This window comes from Phoca vitulina, unplaced genomic scaffold (genome assembly GCF_004348235.1).
Source record: "Phoca vitulina isolate PV1807 unplaced genomic scaffold, GSC_HSeal_1.0 scaffold23, whole genome shotgun sequence".
In the NCBI taxonomy this organism is placed as follows: Eukaryota; Metazoa; Chordata; class Mammalia; order Carnivora; family Phocidae; genus Phoca; species Phoca vitulina.
This window is the reverse complement of record NW_022589726.1, coordinates 18,403,542-18,431,405: the sequence shown is the minus strand read 5'-3', so window position 1 is coordinate 18,431,405 and position 27,864 is coordinate 18,403,542. Positions and strand designations below refer to the sequence as shown.

General features: G+C 54.2%; 2 protein-coding genes across 2 annotated transcripts; both read right to left on the bottom strand.

The window, feature by feature from the left end:
• Positions 1 to 500: 500 nt before the first annotated feature.
• Positions 501 to 13,303, bottom strand: KRT79 (keratin 79). The gene is made up of 9 exons (XM_032420682.1): positions 12,827 to 13,303; positions 10,139 to 10,359; positions 8,814 to 8,874; positions 8,595 to 8,690; positions 3,394 to 3,558; positions 3,063 to 3,188; positions 2,184 to 2,404; positions 1,470 to 1,504; positions 501 to 1,193 (listed from the first exon to the last, which is right to left on the bottom strand). Exons 1-9 carry the CDS (start codon positions 13,301 to 13,303, stop codon positions 988 to 990), a joined length of 1,608 nt encoding a protein of 535 aa, XP_032276573.1. The 3' UTR covers positions 501 to 987.
• Positions 13,304 to 18,687: 5,384 nt separating this feature from the next.
• KRT78 (keratin 78) lies at positions 18,688 to 26,094 on the bottom strand. Its single transcript, XM_032420736.1, has 9 exons — positions 25,720 to 26,094; positions 25,089 to 25,303; positions 24,043 to 24,103; positions 23,476 to 23,571; positions 22,441 to 22,605; positions 21,961 to 22,086; positions 19,295 to 19,515; positions 19,023 to 19,057; positions 18,688 to 18,941 (listed from the first exon to the last, which is right to left on the bottom strand). Exons 1-9 carry the CDS (start codon positions 26,092 to 26,094, stop codon positions 18,688 to 18,690), a joined length of 1,548 nt encoding a protein of 515 aa, XP_032276627.1.
• Positions 26,095 to 27,864: the final 1,770 nt, after the last annotated feature.

Below are 27,864 nucleotides of genomic sequence, written 5' to 3'. Positions count from 1 at the left end.
AGGAGCCAGAGGGAGGGGAAGCAAAGGAACTGGTCCTATTAAGACCCTCATTAGCCAGGGGCTTTACACATATTCTCATCACACCTTGCTTTTACAAAAGAGGAAAGTGGGGCTCAGAGAATTTAAATGACTTGCCCAAGGTCACACAGTAACTGGCAGATCTGGGATTTAAACCCAAGTCTGCCCAGTTCTGAAGCCCAAGATCTCTCCACTGAACAATCATGCTGCCTGCCCCACAGAGTTAGCAGAGGACTCAGTGGCATCAGGGGATGGGCTGGTAATAGGCATCTGCTCAGTGGCCGGGTCCTGCCTTGAACAACTTATATATTTCTTCAAGCCTTCTCCTGTGAGCTCCACAAAGGAGAGAGTAAGAGCCAAGGCCTACAGTGGTAATGGTATCAGCTGGTGTGCTTCTAGCATGGTGAGTAGCATGGGGCATGGTGAGCGTGTGGTTGACAATTTCAGTCCCCCAGGCAGGACAGACTGGAGCCACAGACAGCTAGCAGCAGTTGCCATTTATTGAGATACATCACAGGCACAGACAGGAGAGCCAGGCATGGATAGATTCAGAGAGGGGTTGAGTCTGGTGGAGACTGGGGAGGTTGAAAGGCCTTCGGGGACCACTCCCAACTTTCCTCCTTCCTCCCCCAGCCTTCCCTGAATGCAGGCAGAAGAATAGAGGAATTGAGAGAAATCCAACCTCCTCTCAGTGGTCAAAAGGTCACCCCCAAATCACTCAAATACATCACTCAAGGTGATGGCCTTAACTTCCCCTCCCATCACATTGCAAAAGCAAGGAGAAAATGTGGGTAGATTTGAACCTTCCCAAAATGCAGGTCACAGGCAAAGAGTCTGGCATGCAAATACACCGGACCTGTGGTCCTGGGGCTGTTCCCGCTCCTACGGAGGTGGGTGGGGAGGGCAGCAGAGTGGGGTGAGTAGAGCAAAGAGGAAACTGCAGGGGCCCCAGCTTGCACTGCTGGGCAGCTAATACCTCCGGCTTGACGTCTTGACCGTGGTGGTCTTCCTCAGGATGGAGGTGCCCCCAGAGACGGGCCCTCCCTTGACGGTGCCGTAGCCCACACTGGTGCCGAATCCGCCCTTGCCAGCACCCCCTCCCCCGCCCAGGGACATGCCACCCCCGAAGCCAGCCGCACCGCCTCCGCACACTGTGGTGGAGTTGCCAGTCACCGCTGCAAGGCAAAGGGTCTGGGTGAGGCAGGGCAGCCACGCTGGAAGAGGGAGGGGGACTTGCAGAAGCCAGTGAGGGACGGGAACACATGCAGGCAGTGGAGCCGTAGGAAACTGATGGAGAAGGTGGGGCAGGAAGCTCATTCTTTGGGAAGCCCTGAACTTGTCTCCAGGGGCTCAGGTGGAGGGCAATGTGCTTCTGGCCAAGGACAGATTGAGTGGATGGAGCTGAGGACCGGGGCTGGGTGTGGGGCAGGGCATGGCAGCAAAATACTCACAAATGCTGACTGCACTGGGGCATTCTCCAGACATCCTGAAGAAACAGATCAGGAGAAGGGTCAGTGGTCCCTGGAGCCCAAGTGAAAACCCTCCCCCTCCTTCCTGCCTCCCACTCTCTGCCTTCACGGTGGATCAACTTAGTGGGTCAACTCTCGAGCCAGGGCCCACAAGACAAGACCAGAAGATGTGAGAAACACGTGCACGTGGCTGTGCTGGGCCTCGCAGACCTTCCAGCAGGTGCGACAGAGAAAGCAGAGCCACAGCAGGCCAAGTGGCCCCCTCCTCCCTTGTCCTTGTCCTGCCTTCCCTCTGCATGTACATCATGGACAGCAAACAAAGCTCATGCCAAAACAAAGCTTCCTGGCTTCTGGCTCAAGTGACTTTCTTTACATCTCATGCCTTCCCAAGGACAGAGATGATTAATTTTTTTTTTTTTCAAAACTTCAAAGGTGGTGGAATCTGGTATTGGAAGAAGCCTCACTTCTGCAGGGCTGCCGACCACCGTAAAGATTACTGATTGTCGTGCCAACCGAGGAGAGGCGCAGCAGAGGCCGTGAACATAAATGGAGTCTCCCGTGGGTGATGAGTTAGGAGCCCAGCTCCCTGGTTCCTCCCTTCTTTCCCTACCCCCAGCACAGAGCCGACGATGACACGGGCTCTCCCACAGGCAGGGCTGGAAAGCCCTCTGAATCAGGGCAGGAGGAGGCCCCCACCTGCTCTCCTCGCTCTCCAGCAGCTTGCGGTAGGTGGCGATCTCCACATCCAGGGCCAGCTTCACATTCATAAGAGCCTGGTAGTCGCGCAGCAGCCGAGCCAGGTCCTCCTTGGCCTGGTGCAGGGCCATGTCCAGGTCCCCAAGCTTCTTCTGAGCATCCTTCAATGCCATATCCCCACGCTGCTCCGCTTCTGCGATGGCCGTCTGCAGTTGCTGGCACTGCCCAAGGGATGAGAGGTGTTGGGAACACCCTCCAGGGTCATCACATCCACCTCTCTGCCCTCAAACCAGACATCACCATTCCCCATCCGTCCCCCCCTCAACCCCAACTGAGAAAGAAGGAAAGGAGAAATATTCATCTCAGAGAAGAGATACTATTACACAAGCAGGGTCATGTAGCACCACTGGGAAAGTCCTTACTGAAGTCTAGTCTAGTCCCTCCTGCTGCAACTCAGCCCAGTGCTTCAAAGAGATAGAATAAAGAATATAACCTCACCATTAACCAGATGCTTCACTCTGATCTGGGGAAAAACCCAAGCTTTTTAGCCATATCCTAGAGGGAATCAGCACCTATGACCTGGACACTTGAACTGTCAGCCTCCTGCTCCGACCTCCTGGAGATAGGCTCAATCTCCTTGGAGGAGATCATCCCACCTGCTCCACCACTAATATGCAATGTGACCTTGGACAAGTCCTTATCCTTCTCCGGGCCTGTTTCTTATCCTGTAAAAGGAGTGTGTTGCTCTTAATGGTCCAGCGTTTGAGTGTGTCCCATCCATCAGGAAAAGAGTAGTTCTCACCCCTCAGCGTGACAATGAAAAGGTCACCACCTCTGCCAACCCAGGCCTGATCCCCAGGCTCCCAACCAAAGGCTCACCTGCTTCTTAACCGCATCCACCTCAACCTGCAGCCTCTGGACAGTGCGGGTGAGCTCAGCAATCTCATTCTTAGTGTCCCGCAGGTTGTCCCCATGCTTCCCAGCTGTCACCTGCAGCTCTTCATACTGGAGACCAAAAAAGTGTCAGTGAGCTGTCAGTTCCAAGCCCTCCTGGGTAACTAGTGGCCCCAGGCCCACCCTCACAGGGAGAGCCCCACACCCCCACCCCCCCCCACCCCGTGTAGGCTGGGTGCGTCTGGCCCCAGGCCTCTCACAATGGCGGAAGTTCTGTCTGCCCCAGCCCACACACCTGACCAGCCATTCTTCTCACCTTGGTCTGGTACCAAGCCTCAGCCTCAGCCCTGCTCCTCTGGGCGATCAGCTCATACTGGGCCTTGACCTCAGCAATGATGCTGTCCAGGTCAAGTCTGCGATTGTTGTCCATAGAAAGGATCACACTGGTGTCAGACACGTGGGTCCGCACTTGGCTCAGCTCCTGCAGAAAGAGATAGCTGCCACCAGAGTCCCTGCTCCAGGCTCCCAGGACACCCGAGGGATGAAGGACGAGGTCCCCAGGTGGCATCAGGAGGCCTGTGCTCTGCCCCAGGCTGCAGCCTAGAAGGAAAGGCCTCATTCTCTCCAGCTGGGAAATGGGGCTCTCATTTTTATAAATATCTTTCCTTTTTGTGGATTTACAGGTTTCCCAGAGATTAAAGAAGGGGAAAGAATGTGTACGTACTGCACCCAAACCCAGTGCCAGTCCCTTTCATCCTCAGAACACCCTGGGAGTCAGGCCAGGCCACTTTTGTCAACTTGGGAAAAGTCTCCCCTCTGAGCAGGGGCAGACAGTGGGACCCGGGGAGCTGAGCATGGGCCTGATTCAAACCCCACTCTCCACTCAGCCAGCTAACAACCTGCACCACCATTCACAGTGGCCCTGACACAGGTTGGTTAGGAAAGAGGCTTGGGAAAGAGAAGTGACACATCCAATGTCACTAGATCCAAGGTCATCCCGTCCAGTCCTGGGCCCCAGACTGGAATCAATCAGTTGAGCAACAAATCCCAAGTGGTTTCCTCTAGACTATACTGACATTTAAAGACCATGGTGATGTTCTTGGACCCTCCCTGGGTTTTTAGGACCATCGAATTTGACATATAAACAGGCATTTAAAGATGCCATGAACAGCAAGTTCAGTTTCTGTGTTCTGTCTTTGAGCTCAGCTCTATCACTAGGTCATCTGCATGGTCTCCTAGCTGAGCTCTGTCTTCGTCGCACCCATGGTCCTTCCTGCCCTGGGCTGCCGACAAACTGCCCAGACTCCAGCTCCAATCAAATCCCTCATCCCCTCAGTGCTCCTCAGTGGCTCCCAAAGGGGAGAGAATCTTCCCCCTCAAAGTCAACACCTTGTGTGCTCTGGTCTTGTCTCCAGCTTTCCTGCAGCCAGTGGGATTATAACAGATAGAGCTGGAATATAACAGCTGCTCTCACTGACTGAGAATTTCCTGTGGGCAAGTGCTGTGTTAAGCACTTGACAGGCACCAACTCATTACAGGCCCTTTTCCAATAGCACAAAGAGTAACCTGCCCCAAATCACAAACTGATAAGCAGGGAGCCCAGTCTCAATCCTAGGTTGTCTGACACCAGAACCTGAGGTGACACAGACTAAAAGAGAGATAGGCAGAAATCGAGAAAGAAATCTGCCAAAGCCAGAACTGCCATCCATACCGACATAGATTTAGATTACTAAGTTACGCTGTCTTTTGAAAGGTGGGATGGGTGAAGAGGAAGGGGTGAACACCAATCACTGAAATGTTTGCGGTTTAGTGAAAAGACATGAGCTCTGGAGACAGGCAAAGCAAAGTTCATGTCCCCAGCCTGCCATTCATTAGCTGTGTGACCGGGGTGGTCATGAAGCCTCATGATGCCTCCGCCCCCTCTTTTATAAACTGCCCGTGATAATACCTTCCTCGTGCGGTGGATGTAAGGATTCAGATCCATTTGTGGCCCATGGTGGGTGCTAAATAAAATGCATTATGTGCCCACACCTCTCTGAAGGTCAGTCAAGACGTCCATGAGGCTTATTTGCTACAGATCACGTCATTTTGCCACAGCAGTGACCACTCTGCCAGTGTCATCTTGCAGCATCACCCCCTCGCCCTCCCCAGCTCAGGGTCCCTCAGCAGTCCCGTGCCAGAGCTTGGTCCCGAGGAAAATCAAATTGGAATTTTTAAGACAAGAAGATCTACCAGATACCACCTAGAGTGATAGAATAAGAGGATAAAAGGGTTAGGCTTTCCAAAGAAACAGAGCTGATACAAGTGGAGAAGGAAGAGTTCTGTAGATTAAAGGTATGTGTCTCCTCAGACACCAGGGACCGTGAGAGGAAGAGCAGGTGGAGGGCCTCTGGGCAAGAAGGAAATGAGCCAGAGAGGCCAAAGTGTTGACACCGGAGCAGGGGCTGAGTCCCACAGGGATCATCCGGGCCAGAGGGAGGGCATGAGGTTGCTTTTCTGCCGTGTAAGACATGCCAGGGCTTGGTGGGTGGCCCTCCGGATTTCCCTGAGATCTAGCTTGACCAAAACCAGAGCCTGAAATCAACTAGGGAGTGCTGATTTGTGCAGGAGGCAGCAAGGAACAGCTGCTCTGGCCTTCATTCTCAGCCCCAAAGAGGCACAGGTAGGCAATGAGGAACTCTGACAGGGAGGAACCCTGGCTTGGCCCCTAGCCCACCTTCCCTGTCCACCCAATCCTCACCTGATTCTCCCAGACCCTCTCTGCCCTACCCTGCCCACCCGCTGTTCCCCAGACACATGTGCTCTATGCTGCGTCCATGTCACTGTGCAGGCTGGGCCCTGGCTGGCAGGCCCTTCTTTCTCCTCCTTTAGAATTCCTGCCCTTCCTTCAAAAATTCAAATCCCATCTCCTCTGAAGCTCCCCCAGCCCTATAAGGAAGGGTCAGGCACAGCATGCACCAGGCACCTTGTCCCTGTCCCAACACGGCCTCAACACCATGTGCTGAGACTGTAGGGCCCCCAAAGCCAGAGCCATGTGGAAACTACTCAGTAATATGTGGTATTAAATGATAAGGAACAGCAAAGGAAAGAACACTGGGCATGCCAGGCATGTGCTTTAGACAGAAGGAAAGCCAATTCCTACCCATTTAGAGAAAAGGGGGCGGGCACTGTTGACCTGGCCCCAAAGAGAAAAGAACCTAAGAGAAGAGAAGGAGGAATCCCCTAGCAGCAAACCACCATCAGTGGTCCCAATAAAGAAGAAAGTTGGGAGGCACCTAAGAAATCAGCGTGATGGCACAGAACATTCCCCAACAAGCTCCATTCTGACAGGGCAGGTAGAGATGTTAGAAGGAGAAAAACACAGCCAAGGATGAGCCAGGGGAAATGCTGAGGCCAGCTGACAAGGGCTGTAGGGAAGCTCTAGGTGAGAAGAACAGAGAGGCAGCATTGGACTAACCCGAAAAATACCCCCCAAAACCCAACAATTTAATGGCTATGTCATTTACCTGTTTCCCATCAAAGAGAACAATCATCAAACTAGAAAGGGCAGGATGCTGGAGAAGAATTAGAAAGCCAAGACAGCCACAGAAAGTATGACAGGCCTTGGCCTTGTTGGGGACTCTCAAGGGTCCAGGCCAAAGGAGCATATCCTAGGAGGCCATGGGATTGCCAAGGGGATGAATACTCCCAGAGATCCGTAAGAAATATGGAGATTAGGAAAGATTCCAGAACCCCCGATGCAGCAAATGTCCTCATTTTCAAGGGGATGATACTTAGACTTCTTCAGCTTAAACCTGACGTCAACCTCCTATGAACTTCTAGAATCACAAAATGTAAGAGGCATAGAACCAGCAAGACTTCCCTAAGGAAAGGCCAAGCCAAATAGATTTCATTTTCTCCTGTGGTTGTATTACTAAAATGCTAAAGGACCATCACAGACATTGCTTGACCAAGACTTCCACAGCATTCTTGAACACAAGACAGAAAGATGTGGGCCAGATGATGATATGGTCAACTAGATTTTAAAGTAGCTGAGGCACTTGAACCACAAATTAGTGATTAGTGGAGTGAGGTCAGCCTGGGAGAAAGGCACCACTGAAGACCTAGTTCTTGCACTAGGACTCAGTTCTTGGCCCTGTTGGCTTTAATGTGCTCACTGGTCACGTACACTGAAATGAACATTCACATTGAACTGAAAGTTTACCAGGTCTACAGAGAACCCCAAGCTGGGGTATCATGAATACATCCAATTACCCAGTTGGGTATCTCCAACATATGGATAGGGGAAATCGAGTTTCAAAGTGCCCACAGTTACCTAGACGATGGGATGAAACCATAATCACATGTCACAGGGAAAATGGGACTCATTAACTCTTGCATTTGGTTTCAAAACTTCAACTGCCCAAATCTTGGAAGTTGGAAGCAAATGGATACATGCCTCACTTGAAAGCATTCATGTGGAAAAGTCCGGGGGTTTTTTAAAGAGCAAATATTGTGAAATGGCTTCTAAAGATGACACATAAACTACCGCAACATTAGGTGCACGAATGCAAGTCTGTAAGCTCCTTCCCTATCCCACTCTTTTCCAAAGTCTGGACAAAGAACGCTGTTTCCTCAGCTTCCTCATATGCCACAGATGTCAGTCCCTGAAGCATCCTGACCTCTAAAGTGTTGCCCTGTGAAAGACAATATGCCACACAGAAGACAACTGGGTTTGTTGCCTGGAGGGCAGAATCAGGGCCAATCTAGAGCAGAAGTCATGGGAAGAAGATTAAAATCAGCTTTCTAATTTGGTCAACAATGAAAATGCCTGCCCTAAAAAATAGTGAGCTTCCTACCACCAGGAGGATTCAAGCCGAGGCTACATGACTCCTATCAGCGATGTTAGAGAAAGGGCTCCAGCATGGAGGGACGGTGGGCCACAAAGCGCCTACCAAGTCTGGGTCTAGGTCCTGGATGCTAAGATCAACTCAGGTTAACTTCAGCCCTCTCGCCCTGGTCTTCAAAACCTCCTGGTTTCCTGGGACCCCTCCTGGATCCTGCAATCTACCCACTACCCACACCTCAACTCCTGCGCCAACCTGGAATCTTAGGCCCTTCTCTGCCCCTCTCTGCTCCTCCAGCCCTTGATCCGTTACAAACTGGTCTAGAAGGGAAACAGTCTAACAGAGGAGCGCGAGTCAGACTCTGAAGTCCAAGAACCAGGTTTTAATTCCGGCACTGCCTCTAACTAGCTATGTGACCATGGGCAAGCTACCCTGAGCCTCCGTGTCCCCTACTATACAATGGAAACAATAGTTGTACCTCTACTGTGGCTTTGTTGAGAGGATTATGTAAAACTTGGCCCGGTGTCTGGGCTCATCCTTAGCACTGAATACATGGAAGCTCGTGTTAATGAAAGGTCCAAGTTCTATCTTCTTCCAGTTAAATTGCACTGGTGAATTCAGATCAGACCTCCAGGGGGAATCCCCAGTGCTATACATAAACGTAATTGTCCCTGTCTACCTGCCATCTCACCAATTCATAGAGATGATTCAGGAAGTCAAGCTCCTCAGTCAAGGTGCCGACCTTGCCATGCAGATCCATTCGGCTCATGTATGCAGCATCCACATCCTGGGGGCAAGAGAGACAGCAGGGCAGATGCCTCAGCCCCCAGGGCTCTCACCTCCCTCTGAGTCAGCCCAGCACCTTGGCAAGCCCAAGAACCACCTCCCCCACTCCCTGCCACCTGTTCACCTTCTTGAGCAGCACAAACTCGTTCTCCGCTGCAGTGCGCTTGTTGATTTCATCCTCGTACCTGTTACACAGGAAGACTCGGGCCAGGCTCAGCCTACTTCTGCCTTTTAAGACATTTAACCCACTTGGCTTTAAGCCCCCTTGGGTCCCACATTATCTAAGTTCTTAGATAATGAGAAGCAGTTCTGTAATGCAGCCGACCAGTGAAGAAATTTGGGGTACAGTCGTTAAATATTCCTGCCCACCCACTCTGAGGGAACAGGCCCAGATTTTGTGCAATAATATGGCAATCAAGCCAGCTCTTTGGATCAGAGCCCACAGGAGGCTTTTTAGGAACAGGCAGCGATGTGTCAACTGCGGTTTAGTTTTGCGTTCACTTTCCACAGGCAGGAGGTCATTTAAAACAGCTCACTTCTCTCCAACTGCTTTTGCTGAGATTTTTTTTTTTTAAAGATTTTATTTATTTATTTGAGAGAGAGAATGAGATAGAGAGAGAGCATGAGAGGGGGGAAGGTCAGAGGGAGAAGCAGACTCCCTGCTGAGCAGGGAGCCCGATGCGGGACTCGATCCCGGGACTCCGGGATCATGACCTGAGCCGAAGGCAGTCGCTTAACCAACTGAGCCACCCAGGCGCCCTGCTTTTGCTGAAATTTTAAGGGTTAGAAATCACCAGTATCAAATTATTGGGAAAGTTATGAAAGATTACACCCTAAAATTATAGATATACATATCAACCCATCATAATATCTGCCCTTTATCTGGATCTTGATTCAAACAAACTATTTTTAAAACTTATGACATTTATGGAACAGTCAAAAATTCAAAAAGAATGGATAGTCGATGATATTGAGGAATTACTATTTTAAAAACCTGAGATGTGGTTATGGCATTATGTTTATGTTTGATTAAGTCAAGCTATACTGATGAGCCATATGAATATAGCCAGTAAATATCTGTGAATGAAATCACACGATGGCTGGGATTTGCTTCAAGACAATAAGGGAGGAGAAAAATCAAGTGGGTGTATAGATGAAACAAGACTGCCTATGAGTTAATAATTAAACCTGAGTAATAAGAACATAGAGGTTCCTTACATATTCTCCCTACCTTAGAGTTTTTTAAATTATGAATAATACACAAATAAGTGGGACAATTCTCCAGGACACAAAGGGCCCAGGGCCTGGACACCCAAGGGAAGCTGCTTTGTCTGTGCACTCCCCCAGGTTGGACCCAGGCGCCTGGGAATGGGGTGGCCCTCTCTGGGGAGATTGCCCACGCCATCCCCTCCCACCCCCACATGGGCCCAGCTGTCCAGTCCTCCTCACTTGCTCTTGAAGTCCTCAAGGACATCCTGCACATTCCTCAGCTCTGAGTCCAGCCTCCCCTGATCGCTCTGGAGGTTGTCCAGCTGCCTCCGCAGGTTGCCCAAGTAGTTCTCAAAGAGGGGCTCCGGGTTGTTCCTGGTGACACCCAAGTTCTGGCCCTGCTCCTGCAGCAGGGCCCACTTGGTCTCCAGCACCTTATTCTGCTGCTCCAGGAAACGCACCTGAGCCAGAGCAAGAAGGGTGGTGGGCTGGTGCCATCCCCTGGCTCCAGGAGGGACCCAGGACTGGGCCCATCGTCACCACCTGTCCCCAACCAGGACCTCACAGGGCCAGTGCACAGCCCATGCATTGCTGAGGGGAGGGGTTCCTAAGGGAATAGTCTTGCTGGAAAAGACTGTCCAATCCAATGACAAAGACTCTAAAGAGTTAATAAATTGCAAATGCCCCAACTCAGTCATTTACTAGTTGATGACAGTCAAGTCACTTACCTCTGGGTCTCCCTTTCCCACTTGTCCTGGGTAAACCAGACTAGATCAGTGTTCCTGAACCCTAATTCTGCACCAAAATCAACTGTTAAAAATGCAGATGCAGGGGCGCCTGGGTGGCTCAGTTGTTAAGCATCTGCCTTCAGCTCAGGTCATGATCCCAAGGTCCTAGGATCGAGCCCCACATCGGGCTCCCTGCTCCGCGGGAGGCCTGCTTCTCCCTCTCCCACTCCCCCTGCTTGTGTTCCCTCTCTCGCTGTATCTCTCTCTGTCAAATAAATAAAATCTTTAAAAAAAAAAAAAAAGCAGATGCATATATAGGTGTATGTGTATGTATGTATATACACAAATATGTACATACATACATGTGTACGCACACATGTGGGGAAAGAGAAAGCAAATGTGACAAAATGTAAAAATTGGTGAATCTAAAGCGAATTCAGTCAGAGAAAGACAAATACCATAAGATTTCACTCATATATGGAATTTAAGAAACAAAACAAGCAAAGAAAAAGAGAGAGAGAAAGAGACAAACCAAGAAACAGACTCTGAACTCTAGAGAACACACTGCTGGTTACCCGAAGGAGTGGGTGGGGAGATGGGGGAAATAGGCGATGGGGATGAAGGAGTGCACTTGTGATGAGCACCAGGTGATGTATGGAAGTGTTGAATCACTATGACATACACGTGAAACTAATATAACACTATATATTAACTACATTGGAATTAAAATTAAATTAAACTAAATTAAATTAAATTTTAAAATTTGGAGAATCTGGGTGAAAAAATATATAGGAATATACTGTACTGTTCTGGCAACTTTTCTATAAATTTGACCTTTTTTTAATTTTAAATATAGATGCCCAGCCCTATCTCTAAAGACTTAAAAGAGGGCTCATGGCATGGGCTTCACAGGCCCCCTGGGGGGTTCTCTGCCCAGCCAGAGACACTGGACAGGGTCAACCTCACAGACCCCCAGCTCCTAGAACATGATGCTGAGAGCCTGAGAGAGGTTTTTGCTTGTTTAACCTCTGGGACAGTCCCACAGGAGGACCAAAAGTCACTAGGGGGTAAGGTGAGGAGGTGGGCGGAACAGCTTGCTTCACCTGCCATCCGGTTTCTCCAGGTCCCACCTCCACAGCACCCCAGGCCCAAAGTCACATGGCCTGGGTACCATGAAGCAGGTGCTTCTGCCACAAACATAGACGAGACCTCTTAATGCCAAGGACCATAGGGCCCATGAACCTGAGTTCCAGGCCTGCCTCTGCCTCCAAGTGCCTGTATGATCCTGGGCAAATCCCTTGCCCTCTCTAGTCCTGTTTTCTCTTCTTCAAAATGGACACAATATCACTATGGGTGTCCCACAATGGGACACTGTGGGCTTCACATGAGAAAGAGGACATGAATGTTCTTTGGGAACCCCCAGGTCACTGAACTAAGATAACAGTTATCCACCAGGATTTTCCCCATCATGGTCCCCTTGCCTGGGGACTTGGGGTAGAGGTAGACAATGCAGCAAAGCAGACCCGGAAATGCCAGAGAGCAAGTACAAGAGCCACCCAGTGAGTCTGGAGGCCAGGGAAGGAGTCAGGATGCTCCCGATCTGGGACAGATCAAACTATACCCCCAGGTCATGGTGCCCTGGCGACCACCCTCTTCACTGTCCACCCCAAACTGAGCCTATTGACCAGAACAGCAAGGAGGAATAGGAGAAGCAAAATGGTAACTTCTCCTAGGACAACCCCCTCAATCGTGTCCTGATCACATCTTTGTCCTTAGGCCTTTTCCAACACTGAGAGAACAGGGAAGAGATCGGGCTCCTTGGGTAACTTGTTGGACATTTGAGCCGGTTTCCCCAGCTGTGAAATGACCAGAGGCACTAAGGACCACCCTGTTAAGAGGAGCCGTGAGGACAGTCTACTCCCTAATCATGCGACAGGCCGCTGTGTGATCGTGTTAATGACGACCGTAGGAGAGGCACAACACAGTCAAGCCGGGCTCGGCAACAGGCCTCGTGAGTAGAATCAAGTTCACCTGAGCAAGGACAGTAAGACCCAGAAGACTGTCGCCAGGCCAGAGAGCTCCAAAGTCATCCCATCAACCTCCCCCACAACAGTGTGCAGCCTCTGCCCAGCACCCCCTCTCTTAGCGGCCCTGCTTCTACTCCAAGGGCCCCTCCCCACCTCCTTCCACCCCGGCTCACCTTGTCGATGAAGGAAGCGAACTTGTTGTTGAGGGTCTTGATCTGCTCGTGCTCCTGGGTGCGCACCCTCTGGATCTCGGGGTCGATCTCCACGTTGAGAGGGGTCAGCAGGCTCTGGTTGACAGTGACCTCCTGGATGCCTCCAGGGGGGCAGGCCGGCCCGAATGCCTGCCGGCCGGCCCCCAAGCCCACATAGGCCCCACTGCCGAAGCCGAAGCCTCCCAGGGCCCGCCCTGAGGATGACCCTCCAGCCACACTGACTGAGATGCTCTTGCTGCCCCCCAAGTTATAGAGGCTTCGGCTGCCAAAGCCACCCTTGCTGGGGCCACAGCGCGGCCCCCCACCACTGCTACCTCTCCGGGACTCCGTCACTGAGCTGAAGCTGGTGCGGGCCTGGGAGCCACCTCCTCCACTTGCGGAGTTGGAGCTAAAGCCCCCTTTGGTGGAGTATGTCTGCCGAGCCACAGAGGACCTCATGGCCATCAGAGGGGCCGGAGTGCAGGCTGGGAGAGCAAAGAGCGAACGCGGTAAGCTGCTGTGCCACTGATGGGCTTTTTATCTTTTCCCAGTTGGGCTGGCTCCTGGGCTTCACAGACACTCCTGCCCCATTGCCCCAGGAAGAGAGGGAGGGGCCCCGTGGGCCAGGGGAGTCCCCTCTCCCCCAGCCGGAGGGAGGGGTTGCTCCCAGTTATCACCTGTGCTCCCGAGCTGGGGCTGAGCCGAGACTGTGTGGGGCAGGATGCCACCTTCTCCCCCCTGGGGCTCTTCTGACTTGGAACGGGATGATACAGGCTCCCACGGCCGCCCCCACCACCCAGGGGCTGGCTTGCTCTCCCACCCAGCCCTGATGGCCACCGTCAATGGGGCTCTGTTCTGTGGGATCTGGCCCAGGCCCCTGTCGCAAGCCAAGGCCCCAGGGCCCAGGGCTGTACAGGTGGCAAGGAAAGGGAGGGTTGGGCAACGGGCTGTGGAGAGGGTGCCCAGGCCTGCTCCAGTCCCACCTTCCCAGCCCACGGCCTCATCGCCTCCTGGCAGGTCCAGGGTGGGGGCCACAGGTGACAGGGTGGGGGTGGGGGCAGGGGCAGTCTGTTCTGTCATCCGCTGGCAGATTGTCTGCTGGGCGGAGACCCCGTGCCAAGCCAAGTGGGTACAAGGACAGAAAGAGTGTCTCGGCCCAACCGTGGGGCCGGGGCACTTGAGGAGAAGGTGGAAAGGCCTGGGCTCCTCAGGCATTGTGCCGAGGTCAGGGAGATGCATGGCGCAAAGCACACTTGGCTGGGGACTGAAGAGAAACAGAGCGCTTTGACTATCACCTGAGAACCCTCCCCCCAGCCCTCTGTCCCGCAGCAGAGCATCCCCAGAAGGGCCCAGCCACTTTGGAGGGGGCTGCAGGTGGGTGGAGGACACATCCCATTCTGATTAGACATAAGTACAGGTCTAAGAAGACTGTGTTCAGCAAAGGCCCCAAGAACCCCAGGGAGCACCCCAACATTCCCGTCTTCCCAGCCCCCAAGGAGCCTGATGCTTGATTCAGAAAAGCCAGGGGCTCCTTGATCACTTCACACAGTCCCCTCTGTGCCCCCACCCACCCACCTCAGGCTCCTGGGACCAAGCACAGCCCCAAAGGAAGACTTGGAGATGTCAGATGTTAGTGAAATGTTAGGACTGAGGGAGTGTTGCCGAGGTGACTTTGGAGATTGGCCCTCCTCGCCCACTTGAGCTTTCAGCTGGAAAACTGGAAAATGGGCCCAGAGAGGCAAGAGAGACTCGCCCGAGGGAAGGAGCCGCAACAGCCCCTTGCCACACTCCTTCCACAGCGGAGTTGGGACTCTGGCCACTTGTCGCCCCAGGATCCCGAAGGAGAGGACAGCGGCCCATTCCCACAGCCGGAGGAAGGCAGGCGGAGAGCAAACCCACTCCAGACCCAGAGGAGGCTGTGGGACTCTTTCCCGGGGCCACTACGAAAGGCTGTAAGGGGCTCCCAGTTGCTACGGATGTCGAACCTAATGCCCACGAGGGATGGGGTGAGGGGCACTCACAGAACTAGTCCCTTAACACCCAGAAAGGGATCTTCCTTTCTGCTGGGAGCTAGGATACAAGGCATTTGGGCAAGCCAGACCAGGAAGTGAATCCCCACTGAGCTGTGTGTCCTTGGGCTGCTCTCAACCCCCCTGGGCCTCCTTCGCCTCTGCCTTTTTGAAAGGGGAAGCCCTATCCAAAAGCATTGGCCTGTGATCCTAGGACTGAGCCAGGACTGAGCCGTCACTTCCCACTGACCCTTGTCTCCTGTCCCTGAGGCTGTGCTCACTTTCTCAGCCTCCCTTATCGCTTCCCGCAGGTGCGTGGGAAGGGGAGACAGTCGTGAGTGGGACTTCTGGGGAAGGGAGTGATGTCAGCCCTCTGAGTCAGGGCAGCCGGGGAGGTGGGAGTAGAGTCGACTACACACTCCACCCTTCCCCAGGAATGACAGCCACACGTGTTGACCGGGCTCTCTCTCCTGGGCTTTGTGGGCTGGTGACAGACAGCCACACAGGTTGCCAGGTTCACTCTGCCCGAGTTACTGCTTGGAGACAGGCTCCCTCCCAGCCAGGCAGGGGCTCCGGGGTCCCAGCCCAGACAGACTGGGGGAGCCACCCTGCCTCCTTAGGCCCTGACTCTCTGCTTTCAGGCAGAACACCCAAGTTCAGACCTTCTTTCTGTGGTTTTGGATGAAGTTTCCTCCCCTCCGCTGAGTCTCCAACCAAGGACTTCTGTGTCTGGAGACTTTCACCTGCCTGGCATCCCCCTCTGCAGCAGGACACAAGAGCCGAGGGGATGGCAGGCTGCTGCAGGAGGGACAAGGCAAGATGGCTTGGGTGGGGGCGGACAGATGGTGTCTGAGGAGCACCCAACAGCACCCAACCCAGGCCAGGCTGGGTACGGAGCCATAGCAAAGATACGGGGTGAAGACGATAGTCACTGCCCTTGGGAGCCCTCCCACAGGGGTAGGACTTCCTCACCTAATCGTGATGATTATTACAGTCAACATTTACTCAGCACTTACTATGGGGCAGACACTTTCAGTGCAATAGTGCATCTCATGTCCACGCTGGGTGGACTCCACCGCCTCCTTCCCACCCCAGATCAGTCACCCTCCTCCTAGACCCCTGTAGGCTGCTCCCTTGCTCTCTGGCTTCACGGGTCGGCCAAGGCTGGGGGGCACAAGCAGGAGATGTGAGAGGGTGGAAGGGAGGGCAGGTATTTCTGCCCGGCTTCCTCCCTGCTGTCCTCCATGGTTACAGATTCTTCCATCTGTCACTCACTTTTTCCTCTTGTCTTTCAGCTCTACACAGGCGACCTCCTCATCCTGGTTCTCCCTGTTTCCACTGAGAGGGCCACGTCCTGGAAAACCGCTTAGCCCTGGACAAACCAGAGGTTGGCCCCTCCAGCTCCGCTGGCCTCTGGCCCCTCCATCCTTTCTGCCTTCCCTTAGGTGCTTCTGGCATTGAAGTCCATTTAACTGAACTTTCTCGGGTGAATTTTGTCTCCTGCTGGGATCCTGAATGGCACCACCCCCACACAGCCCTGTGAGGTCAGCATTATTATTAATCTCTCCTCACAGATGAGGAAACTAGGGAGGTTACATAGCTTGGTCAAAGTCACACCATTAGTAAGTGGCAGAGCTGGGATGCAAGCCCAGGAATCCTGGTTCCTGGGCCATGTGCTCCCCAGCTCATGTCTCCCTTACAGAAGGCCGAAAAGCCTCCTTCTCGGATACTTTTGATGGAGAGATCCTTGGGTCTGAGAAAAAGGCTGACCTCCCCTTAAAGCTGGGGGTGAATGGCATGACCTCCTGTGGCCTAGACCATGGAGTTTGGGGTTGAGCCACATGGGAGGGGGAAGACAGGAGGAGCAGTGCAGGAGCTGATGGGCTGCTGGGGGGTGGGGGGCGGGGAGGAAAAAGTGGCCCTCCTCACCCACCTAGCAACTGGCTCCGATGCCCACGTTCCTGGCTTCCTGCAGAACTTCCTGCAGAAGAGGGAAGGAGAAGTTTCCAGCCTCATGGTCAGACAGGCCCAGTGATGGGGTGAGAGTCAAGAGGTAAGGGGATGGGCAGAGTTCCAGTCCCAAGTGCTCATCAGAGCCCCCCTGCACAAGCTGAGCAGCTGATCCCCATCCTAGGTGCAGGAGAAGAAACTGCCCATTGGTCCCAGGCTAATAGGAAAGCTGGATCCCAGACCAGAACCAGAGAGGGACAAAGCCAAGGACAGCAACAGGTGTAGCCAGGCTGTGCCAGGGACAGAAAGGGTCCGGCACATTCAGACTTGGAGAATTAGGGAAGGTTTCCAGGAGGAGAAAAATCTGGTGCACACGTGAGAAGAACAAGGAGCAGGAATGAGGGGCTGTCTTTGGTCTGGAGTACAGTTATTTTACCAGGGAACAAGCTAGAAGAGATACTGAAACATCAGTGGAGATGGAGGGTGGGGAGGACATCCCAGGGAGCAGAGCAGAGGGCTGGAAGGAGCCCCCTGATGAGCTGATTGGGTTGAGGGGTGAGATGTCCATTGGATATTCCCAAACAGTAATAGATATTCCATGAATTTGCCTTCTGGGAAGAGTGGGCTGGGCAGTAGCACCACTTCTGTTTTGCTGGGTGAGATGCAAGACTGGGGCAGAGCTGAATTGCTGGAAGGAGTGGCAGAGAAGCTGCACAGTGCCACAGGGAACCTTCGTCTCTGCCCTTCAGCCTCCCCTCTAAATACCCTTGGAACCTGCATTTAAAGCTATTGCTTAGCATCAGTGCTGAATTATTAACCTGCTGGGAGCACCCCTGGAGAGGGGCCAGGTTAAAGCTCAGAGAGGTGGTGGGGCTGACATGACAAGACCCAGCTTGCTACCCTGGATGGAGCTGGAGCCAGGGCATCAGTGGGAGAGCACTGGAAGAAGGGATAGGACACAAACAAGCCCCCCCTCCCAGAAACCCCCATATCCCAACACAGGCTGTCTGAATTAGCCACAGGAAACTGGCCTCTGAGCCTGGTAACCACAGGCTCCAGAAGGAAGATCTGGCTCTCATGGGTGGGAGGGGTTATGCTGGAGAACCCAGAAACTGAAGGGGTGGAAGAGACACTGAACCCAGGGGCCTGGCTGGCTCGGCCTATAGAGCATGCAACTCTTGATCTCGGGGTCACGAGTTTGAGCCCCACACTGGGCATAGAGCTTACTTTTTTAAAAAGAGAGACACTGAGTCCATTAGGAGGGCAGGATGGGGTTGATCTTGCTTGCAAGTGTAGCCCAGTCCTGGCACAGTGCCTCGAGTATGGTTTGCTCTCAATAAAATTTGTGGGAGGGAAAGAGTGGGAGAGGGGAGAGAGAAAGGGAGACCCCCTCAGGGAGAAATGGGTGCTGCTTCATTTCATAGGAGAGCTAGAGAGATGGAGGTCCAGAGGCAGGTGAGGAGGACTAGGGTGGTGGCCCTTCGTTCCAGCCCCCAGGCTCTGGTGAGTGGGCCTCAGGCCTCTCCCCTCCCCACAAAGGACAATACTTGGCTGGCCAAGCCCACCAGGGGTTTCCCAGCTCCGCCTGAGGGCTGCAGAGAGGAGAGGATGAGGCTGGTTGGCTGGAGGACAGGGCACGGTGGGCCTGGGGCGGACAGCAGGCAAATGAGACACAAACCCGTCTGCGGAGCAAGGCCAGTCTGGGCACACACTCAGAACAGCGACAGGCATGATTTTTATTGACTTTTGCTGAGTCGCCTGTGGGCTGGCTCAGGCTGTGGGCAATGGACACGGAGCTGGCCATGCAGGGAGGTGGGTGGTGGAGGTGGGAGCAGGGCTGAGAGGGCTCGGGAAGGCACGGGGAGCAAGTGGCTGCCAGGTCACTCAGTATGTGACGGACGTCTTCAGACTTGACTCCACCGTCTTTTTCAGGATGGTGTGGCAGCCAGAGCCGGAGCCGGACACAGAGCAGGAGCCCAAAACAGTGCCCTGCCCAGAGCCCAGGATGACGTTGGAGCCTCCGGTCACGACGCTGGAGCAGCTGGACCCAAAGCTGCCTTTCCCGCCTCCGAGTCCACAAGTGCTCCCCAGGCCACCGCTAACTCTTCCAGACACAACGGTGCTGCCTCCACCCACGGCTGCCAAGAAATGTAGCAGGGTCCCTGCAGAGTCCTCGGCTCCCCACAGGGACCGCTCTCCCCCAGCCCCCTGATACTTACAGATAATGACCTGGCTGGTGCACCCCCCAGACATCCTGGCAGAGAAAGGAGAAGAGGAAATGCTCAGAAAGGCTGCAAAGAATGCATCCCCGGGTATTTTAGCCTCTGAGCAGATCAAATCCACAGTCCCGATTTTAAATCCCTCCCAGTAGGATGGCTTGCCCTCCGTGGCTCAGAGTGCTAGGAAGTCTCAGAATCCCCCTCAGCAAGGAGAGCACCTCGGTGGTGGTCCATCCTCCTCTCCCACCTCTCCCATGTTCCCAGGTCCCCACCTGCTCTCCTCAACCTCCAGCAGCCTGCGGTAGGTGGCAATCTCCACGTCCAGGGCCAGCTTCGTGCTCATCAGCTCCTGGTACTCGCGCAGCATCCGGGCCAGGTCCTGCTTGGCCGCTCTCAGGGCGGCCTCCAGCTCATCCAGTTTGGCCCGAGCATCCTTGAGGGCCAGCTCCCCACGCTGCTCAGCATCAGTGATGGTGGTCTGCAGGCTGGCATTCTGGAAAGGGTGTAGAAATGAGGGAGAAAGTGGCTGCAAGTCCAGCACAGCCTCCCAAGGAACCTACAATGGCTAGAGCTTAAAGCCCAGGGTAGACCACAATCTTAGGAGCTCAAAATTATCCATGGCCATCCCCCTCCCACCCCGTTCCTCTCATTCTAAGGGAAAGCATCTCCTCTTCTGCTTCCTTAACTCCCGGAGTGGGTTGACTAGTGTCCCCAAAAACATCATGTCCACCTAGAACTTCAGACTGTGATCTTATTTGGAAATAGGGTCTTTGCAGATGTCATTCGTTAAGGATCTCAAGATGATATCATACTGTATATAGAATGAGCCTTAAATCCCATGAGTGGTGTCCCTAGAAAAAGATGACGGAACACAGCAACAGATACACAAGGATGATGCCACGTGACAATGGAAGCACGGATGGAGTGATACAGCCATAAGACAAGGAATGCCAAGGATTCTCAGGGCCACCAGAAGCTAGGGAAAGGCAAGGAAGGATTCTGAGGGAGCGCACCTGCCAACCCCCTATTCCATACTTCCAGCCTCCAGAACCGAGAGAACACATGGGCTGGTGTTTCAAGTTCCAAGTTTGTGGTACTTTGTTACAGCAGCCACAGGAAACTCATCCCTTAGCACCTCTTCCAATACTTTGTCCTCTTATTAAAGTATATCAGGGGCGCCTGGGTGGCTCAGTAGTTAAGCGTCTGCCTTCAGCTCAGGTCGTGATCCCGGGGTCCTGGGATCGAGCCCCACGTCGGCTCCTGGCTCCGCGGGAAGCCTGCTTCTCCCTCTCCCACTCCCCCTGCTTGTGTTCCCTCTCTCACTGTGTCTCTCTTTGTCAAATAAATAAATAAAATCTTTAAAAAAAAAAAAGTATATCAAACCACAGGCCCCAATTTTTGGTTTGAGAAATACACTCTCTGTACTTATCTCTCTGATCAGACAGAAAACTCCCAGAAGGAGAGCAACATCCCCATCTAATTGGCCATCCAGCTGACTGACCCGCAGGATCAGGAAAGGCATTCCCTAAGGGCTCTCATTATTCTACCCCCATTCTAGCCTCATTATTCTATTCTGTTCTATACACAAGCACCCTGTGGATGGACAACATCATCTCCAGTCTACAAATGAAGAAAATGAGATTCAGAAAGGCAGTGAGGGGAGAGCTGGGTCCCTAACCCAGGACAGCTAGCTGCTAGCTGGTCCCCTGCTTCCAGCCCACGGGGCTCTGCCGGGACCTGGCACAGGGGAGTCCGGTCCATCATGTTTGTGCAGGAAAAGGAGGAGTAAGCGGGGGGCTGTGTTCCCAAGAGGGATTCTCGCAGGAAAAGCACGTGAGCCAGAGCTGTGGCTCCCAGCTCTGGGGACGTGGTAGCCCTCCTAAGTGCTGGCCGCTGGGCTGAGACTGCACGCTCACAATTGCCTGGCTGAACAGAGCTCAGAAAGTAGGCTTCTGGGCTCCACCCTGAGAGGCTGATTGCCTGAGTCTGACAGAGGCCCAGGAATCTGCATTTTAACCACCACCCCAGGGAATTCCAAAGCAAGGAATTCAAATTTATGGGCAAAAACACTGTGGCAGCACGTTGGATAATAAGACCTGGTCACCTTCATCTCGGTCCCACATCACATTCCAAAGGACAGCAGGCAGGGATGGGTGGAGACTGAGTCCTGGCTTTGGAATGGAGCTCCGAGGGCTTTCCCAGGAGGGCCCTGGCTTGGGAGAGGGCGGGCCACAGGAGCGCCCTGGGGGTCAAGCTGAAATGCTTGAGGAAACCGCCTGAGACTCTAGTCTCAGCTCTCAACCCTCTGCCGATCCCAAGACCGATTCTTTGGGTTTGGGGAAAGTGAATGCAAAGAGACTTGAAAGCTGAAGAGTCTGCAGTCCTTCACATGTAGAAGTGAGGGCTCCAGGACCAGCAAGGAACCACCCCCCTGCCCTTACCATCCTCTCCCTCCTCCTCTCCCCACTCCCTCCCATGCCAGGCCCCAACAGCATCACCTCCAACCTGCACAAAGACCTGCCTAAGGAAGGTTCACTCCCCTTCCATCTCACCTGGCTCTCACCCTCCCTAACACGGGACTCAGAAAGTCAGCACCTGGCCCTAGAGTCTCTGCTGGGCTTGAGGAGTAAGAGTAAGGAAAGACAAGAATATAAGACAAGAAAGATGGATCGACCCTCTCCCCAAGGAGCCAAAAACAAGATGTACGCTTGGCCATGGAAGGCAGGTGAGCAGCGCCCCCTGGAGTTGTTCAGCACAGAACACACACAGGCTTGAAGTCATAGGAGGGAGGCCAAATTCCTCCAAAATGGGGCTTGAGGTTCTCTCCACACAAAGTATCCAAAGCTCCAGCTAGTTATCAAACCTGCACACAAAGCCAGTAATGACCCTGGCACAAAGGTAGTACAAAGGAGGACCTAGGGAGCTCTGGGAGCCTTACCTGCCTCTTGAGGTTCTCGATCTGACTCTGCAGCCTCTGACTCGCCTGCTGCAGCTGAGAGATCTGGACTTTGGTTTCCTTCATGCTGTCTCCATGAAGCCGGGCGGACGCCTGAAGCTCCTGGTACTGAGGGGGACGGAGGTGACACCATTGGTTAAGAGGACCCTCACCTCCGACCTCAAGACCATGAGAAACACCATGTCCCCAGTTCTGTGCCTCCTCATGTCCTCACTTGGAATGCGAGTTAAACGCTGAAGCCAGGACACGGCAGGATGAGCTTGCAACAGTCCAGACTGGTCTCCCACGGTTTCCCTGCACTGCCCCCTTCCTGGAGAGGGGAAGTGGCCATGCCACCCAGCCCTGGAGCTCCGGGGAGGTTATCAGAACTGCCCCAAGGGGACCGAGTTGGACGACCCCTGTGGGGTGTGGGCAGGGGGACCCAGCCTTTTCCCGCCCAGTGCTGCCCCCCAGCTCCGGGACCTTGGTCTGGTACAGCATCTCCGCCTCTGCTTTGCTGCTCTGGGAGATCTCCTCGTACCGGGCGCGGACCTCCGCGATGATGTCGCTGAAGTCCAAGCCTCGGTTGTTGTCCATGGACAGCACCACGGACGTGTCACTGGCCTGGGTCTGGAGTTGGCCCAGCTCCTGCCGGGAAGACTGACTCAGTGTCTACCTGCCCCCCTCCCTTTCCCCCTGGAGCCCCAGGCAGGGGGGCAGGATGCCTGACTTCCTGCCCGTGAACTCCATCAGGGGGCAGCCCTCATTCCGCCGGGTGGTTGGGCATGCCCTGCTCCCTGCTGTCTCCTCATCTGAAAATGAGGGTTGTAGGAGGTGGTGTCTAATGCCCCTTGCAGCATGGACATGAAAGGTAAATGTCCTGCAAGCTCGAAATCACCTGGTTCCCATCACTCCTCTGACTGCTTATCACACCCCCTTGCTCTCCTCCTGCTCCGACCCCCATGGCCTCCTTACTTCCATAAAGATACCAGCACGCCACTGGGGGCCCTTCCCTCTGCCTGGAAGCTCTGGTCCCACCTGCTTGGGTAACTTCCTCACCTCCTTCCAATTTTTGCTCAAACTTTATCTTCTAAATAAGGCCACTCTGACCACCCTATTTGAAATTACCACCTGCCCTACCTCCCACCCACATTCCTAAGCCCCCTCTCCCTGTTTGCCATAGCATTTTTCCTGTTTGCCATAGCATTGGTCACCTTCTAACATATTATACAATTTACTTCTTTACTAGATCTATTGTTTACTGTCTGTTTCCCAACAGAAAGCAAGCGTCGTGATTTTTGTCTGGTTATTCCCTAGTGTATCTCCAGTACCCACCAATCCACACGGTACATTCTCGATGTTCGCTTGTCAAATGACTGAATGACTGGATCTAAGTCACCCTAACCAGGCGTCGCCTCCTGGCCACTCCCACTGTAGCCAGGGAGCCTGCTTGCCCTGTCCCCTCCCCTCACGCCCGCCGGCCCTCAGCAGACCGCCCTGCACTTGGCAGATCCTCACTTCTTCATAGAGTTGCCTCAAGAAGCAGATGTACTCTCGCAGAGACTCCAGCTTGCCTTCCAGCTCCATCTTGCTCAGGAAAACCCCATCCACATCCTGGGGGCAGGAAGACAGAAACCATGTACTCCCACTTCTGTTTGCGGGTCCCACTCTGGCTCAGGAGTTCTGCTCACACACTACTCAATAACTCACCCATGGCTATCCCCAGAGACCCATTCCTTCCTCCTCCAGCCCCCCTTGCTCTGCTCTCCCTTTTGCCTGACACTGGCACACACCACCTTCAGGAAGCCTTCCCTGATTACTCTCAACCAGTTCTGCATCTTCCACTCCCTCCCCACCCTCTCCCACAGTGACACCCAGAGCTCATCATGTGGTCCTTCTGTCAGATCTTGTTCTGGGGTCACTGTGTCTACATAGGAGTCCCATTTCCCTGGGGGCCCCCTGCAGGCGGTGTGGTATCATGTGCTGCATTAGGGTCTCCCACCTCCCACTGTCCCAGCCCAGAACTGGGCTTTGTGCATGGTGGGTGCTCAGGATCCCAGTGAAGCAGCTGACCCCCACCCTCACCTTTTTTAGGACCACAAAGTCATTCTCAGCCGTGGCATGCTTGTGGGCCTCCTCCTCATACCTGTCAAAATAAGTACAGAAGGACGCTGCCTGAGGTGGTGAGATCAGAGCCCATGCCCCTCCTCCGAGCACGACCTCCCTGAAAAGCCCCCCCTTGCCGCCATTAGACGCTCCCAAGCAGGACACATAACCAGCCCACTCCTCGGCCTTTCCCATCAGGAAGTCATTGTCACATCCTGGCTACGTCCATCTCCACTCCTTCAGCTCACGTCCACTTAACCACATGAGGCCACTTTCCTTCACATCTATAAGGCACATTCCAACACCTTTTCTCACTCGCTGCTCACAATCCCTGCTCAGAATCGGTGAAGCAGGCGTTTTGGCTTTTGTCAGAGAGAGTACATGGCTTGCCCAAGTCATCGATAATTAGGTGGCCCAAGCAGATCTAAAACCAGGTCTCCTGGGCTCTTTCCAGGACCCACTCCACCTCCCATGCCGCTGAGGCTGGCAAAGGTAAAAGGCCACACTGCTTCCCCTGGCTCGCAGTCACCAAACCCAAGCCTCCTGTTAGTCCACAGCTCTCTCCACGCCACCAGGTGACCTAGGTGGGGAACCCAGAAACACAGCCCAGCTGTGAATCATGCCACACGCCTGGGGATGGTCCCACTAAATGGATTCCCTTCCACCACAGGGACCAGAGAACATCTGAGTCACTTCAGCCCACAGCCTGCTCAACAGGAATTTATCGAGGAAAAACCTGCTGAGGCATTGTTTAAAGAAGCCCCTCCCAGCCCTGACCCGAAACATGGCCCTCAGAGCTGGGTCTGTTGGAACCGAGGCTCTCCAGACCTGGGCATCAGGGACTGTGGGGCCTCCTTACCTGCCACAGGTGGGGCACTCTGAGAATCAGAGAGAATGGGATGAAGAGGGGAGGCCAGTCCCATGTCTCTGGGAGCTCAGCACGTGGGAGGCCCTCCAACTGCCAGCCCCGATCCAAACCCTCCCAGACCCCACCCGGGGCCCATGGGGCACTAGGGTTTGCCTACTTGGCCTTATACTCCTCCTCCTGGTCCTGGCAGAACTTCAGCTCGGCATCCACAGCCCTTCGTTCGCTCTGGAGCTGCTCCAGTTGCCACCTGAGCTGGGCCAGGTAGCCCTCAAAGAAAGACTCCAGGTCCGGGGGGCTGTCACTCACCCCCTGCTGCTGCAGCAGCTCCCACTTGGTCTCCAGGACCTTGTTCTGCTGTTCCAGGAAGCGTACCTGCCGCCCAAGCAGAGGCTCCCTGAGGCTCCCGTGGGGCTCCCTGGCCACAGGCTCTGGCGAGGAAAGCCTCAGGGGCCCTCCAGTCAACCCACCTTTCCCCTACCTCCCAATCCAGCCTGGGCAGGGGCAGCCTCGGGCCCCCCCAGGAGACTCTGAGCACGTCAAAATGATGGGGATGGCTAACAGGGGAGGGTCTACTGCTGAACAGCTGTTCTCCGTTCCTGAGCCCCAACCATAGAACAGCGGGGCCTCAGCATAATCAGAGAGCCTGCAGTTAGACCACAGGAAGGACTTCTTTGCTGCAGAAGTGATGAGAAAAGTGGTAGCAGAGCAGACTTCCCCATTCCCAAATCCATGGAGAACAGTTCCTCCGAGGGAGGCCGAGAGAGGGGCTTAGCCAAGTGGACCCTCACCTTGTCAATGAAGGAAGCAAACTGGTTGTTGAGGGTTCTGATCTCTCGGGTCTCCTGAGTCCTCACCGCCTGGAACTGGGGGTCGATCTCAATCTTCAGTGGGGTCAGCAGACTATTGTTGATGGTCACTTCCCGGATGCCCCCCAGAGGGCACAGGGAAAGCCCGGGCCCACCACGGCCCTCCCCAAACTGCACCCATGGTCTTCCCCCTGATCCCCAAGCCCTCCCACGAGAGGGTCCTCTGCAGCCCCCGAAGGAACTAAAGCTCCTGCTGCTGAAGCTGCCCCTGCTGCCGCCGCCGCAGCCCCCCAGGTGAGCAGAACAGGCTGAGTGAGCACTGAAGCCCCTCCAGGCCTGGCATGACGAGGGAGACATGGTAGAGACGGAAGGTCACACGGCTGCAGACAGAGGATAATCGAGGTGTGTGAGTTCCTGCCCTGAGGCCCCAGCACGAGACTTTTATCCCCTCCCATGCCTGGGCTGGGCCTCGGGGAGCAAGATGCTCTGGGCCTGACTGTGTCTGTCACTGGCTCTAGCTGATCTATTCTGACACGCCTGGAGGATAGGGGCCCAACACGTGCGGAGCCCAAGGGAGAGGAGGCCCAGACCCTGCCCTCGGAGCTCCCAGGCCAGCAGGAGAGCTGGGCACGTCCCGAAGACAAGGAAGCAGCCAGAGACCTGGACTCCAGTGCTGGAGGTGGGGAGCGATGGCCCTGAGCCGTCACTGAGAGTCATTCAAGGAGGGCTTCCCAGAGAAGGAGATGGGGGGATGGGGAAGAAGAGAGGGGGTTCCGTGGAGCATCTGAGTGCCCTGGCCATGCTGGACAGAGAAGTGTGAAGCTTCTCAAGGGAGAATCTATCTACAGTAATTGGAGAAGGAAGGCACTTGGCAGCACTAGGAGAAGCTACGAGGTTAATAAAGGTGTTATTGTCATCGTAGGCTAAAAGACACTCCGGGATTTGGAAATGAAACAGAAAAACAGGGTGTCCGAGTCCCTTCTCTTGCTCAACCCAGCAATCATCCACAAGGCGCCACCCCACTCAAACCAGCCATCTCCATCCCGGATCTGGGCAAGTGGCGCATTTCCGAGCCCAGCCTACGCCCCTGCTCCTGCCCCGGACTCGCAGTGCCAGGCGCATCCGCTCGGGTCATGCACGGCCTGTGTGAGGTTACAGATCAGCGGCACCTAGGCTCTGAAGTAAAATATGTAGTTAGAAAAATACTCCCTTGGGGTGCTGGGAGCAGACACAGGAACTTCGGGACTCCCCCCAGGATAGACTCTGCCTCTCCCTCTGGTATTCCGTGAGCCCCCCACCCAGTACAGGCCCCTTCGGAGGAGGCATTCAGCCAGCACCACTGAAACCCCTCCACTGCTGGTAAGCAGGGTGGGGCGGCTCTGATTTTTAGAAATTTCTAAAATTCCTTCTTACATGGTGGGAGGGTTATTTCTCCCTGCCTCCCAGCCTGTTCTTAGAACCTGGTGGCCCCTAAAACTAGGAGACTGGGCCTTTGATAATGCAACTCAAAGCAAGAACAAACAGGGACTCAGCGTAATGAACACTCAAGAGACACGCTATGAGGAAGCTGGTCCTAGCAATGCACCCCCAGGCCAGACAACAGCGAGCAAGTCTCCCCTCCCTGCGGAGGATTGAAGCCTTTTCTTCCTTCTTCTAGCCCCCAGCTGGCACAACCCTGAATGAAGCTGAACGACAGATGGACTCACAGGGAAGAAGAGGTTGGGCCTTCTGTGGGGAGAACAAAAGAGATCAAGGGACTGAGGGGCCAGGGGAGGAAGAAGAGACAAAAGATCCAAACAGGAAATCCGAGTGCACCGAGGAGGGAGAAGCATCGTGGAGCAGCCCCAGTGTCTAGAAAGAAAATCTGGGAAATGGGTTGGATCTCACTGAGGACCCACCTCCAAACCCTACCCCTGGGGACCACTTTGCAGCAGCAAGGAAGGCCAGGTACCTTCCTTCCAAGGCCCCATGCATGTGTTTGAGAAACATCTCTGTGGACTGGACTCTACTACTCCTCCCCCCCCCACCCAGTATTAAGGGTGGAGGACAGAAATCACAAGTGGGATGGCACCAAATCCACCTCCCTGCAACTTCCTCATATTTGTAGTGTTGCTACAAGGTCATCTG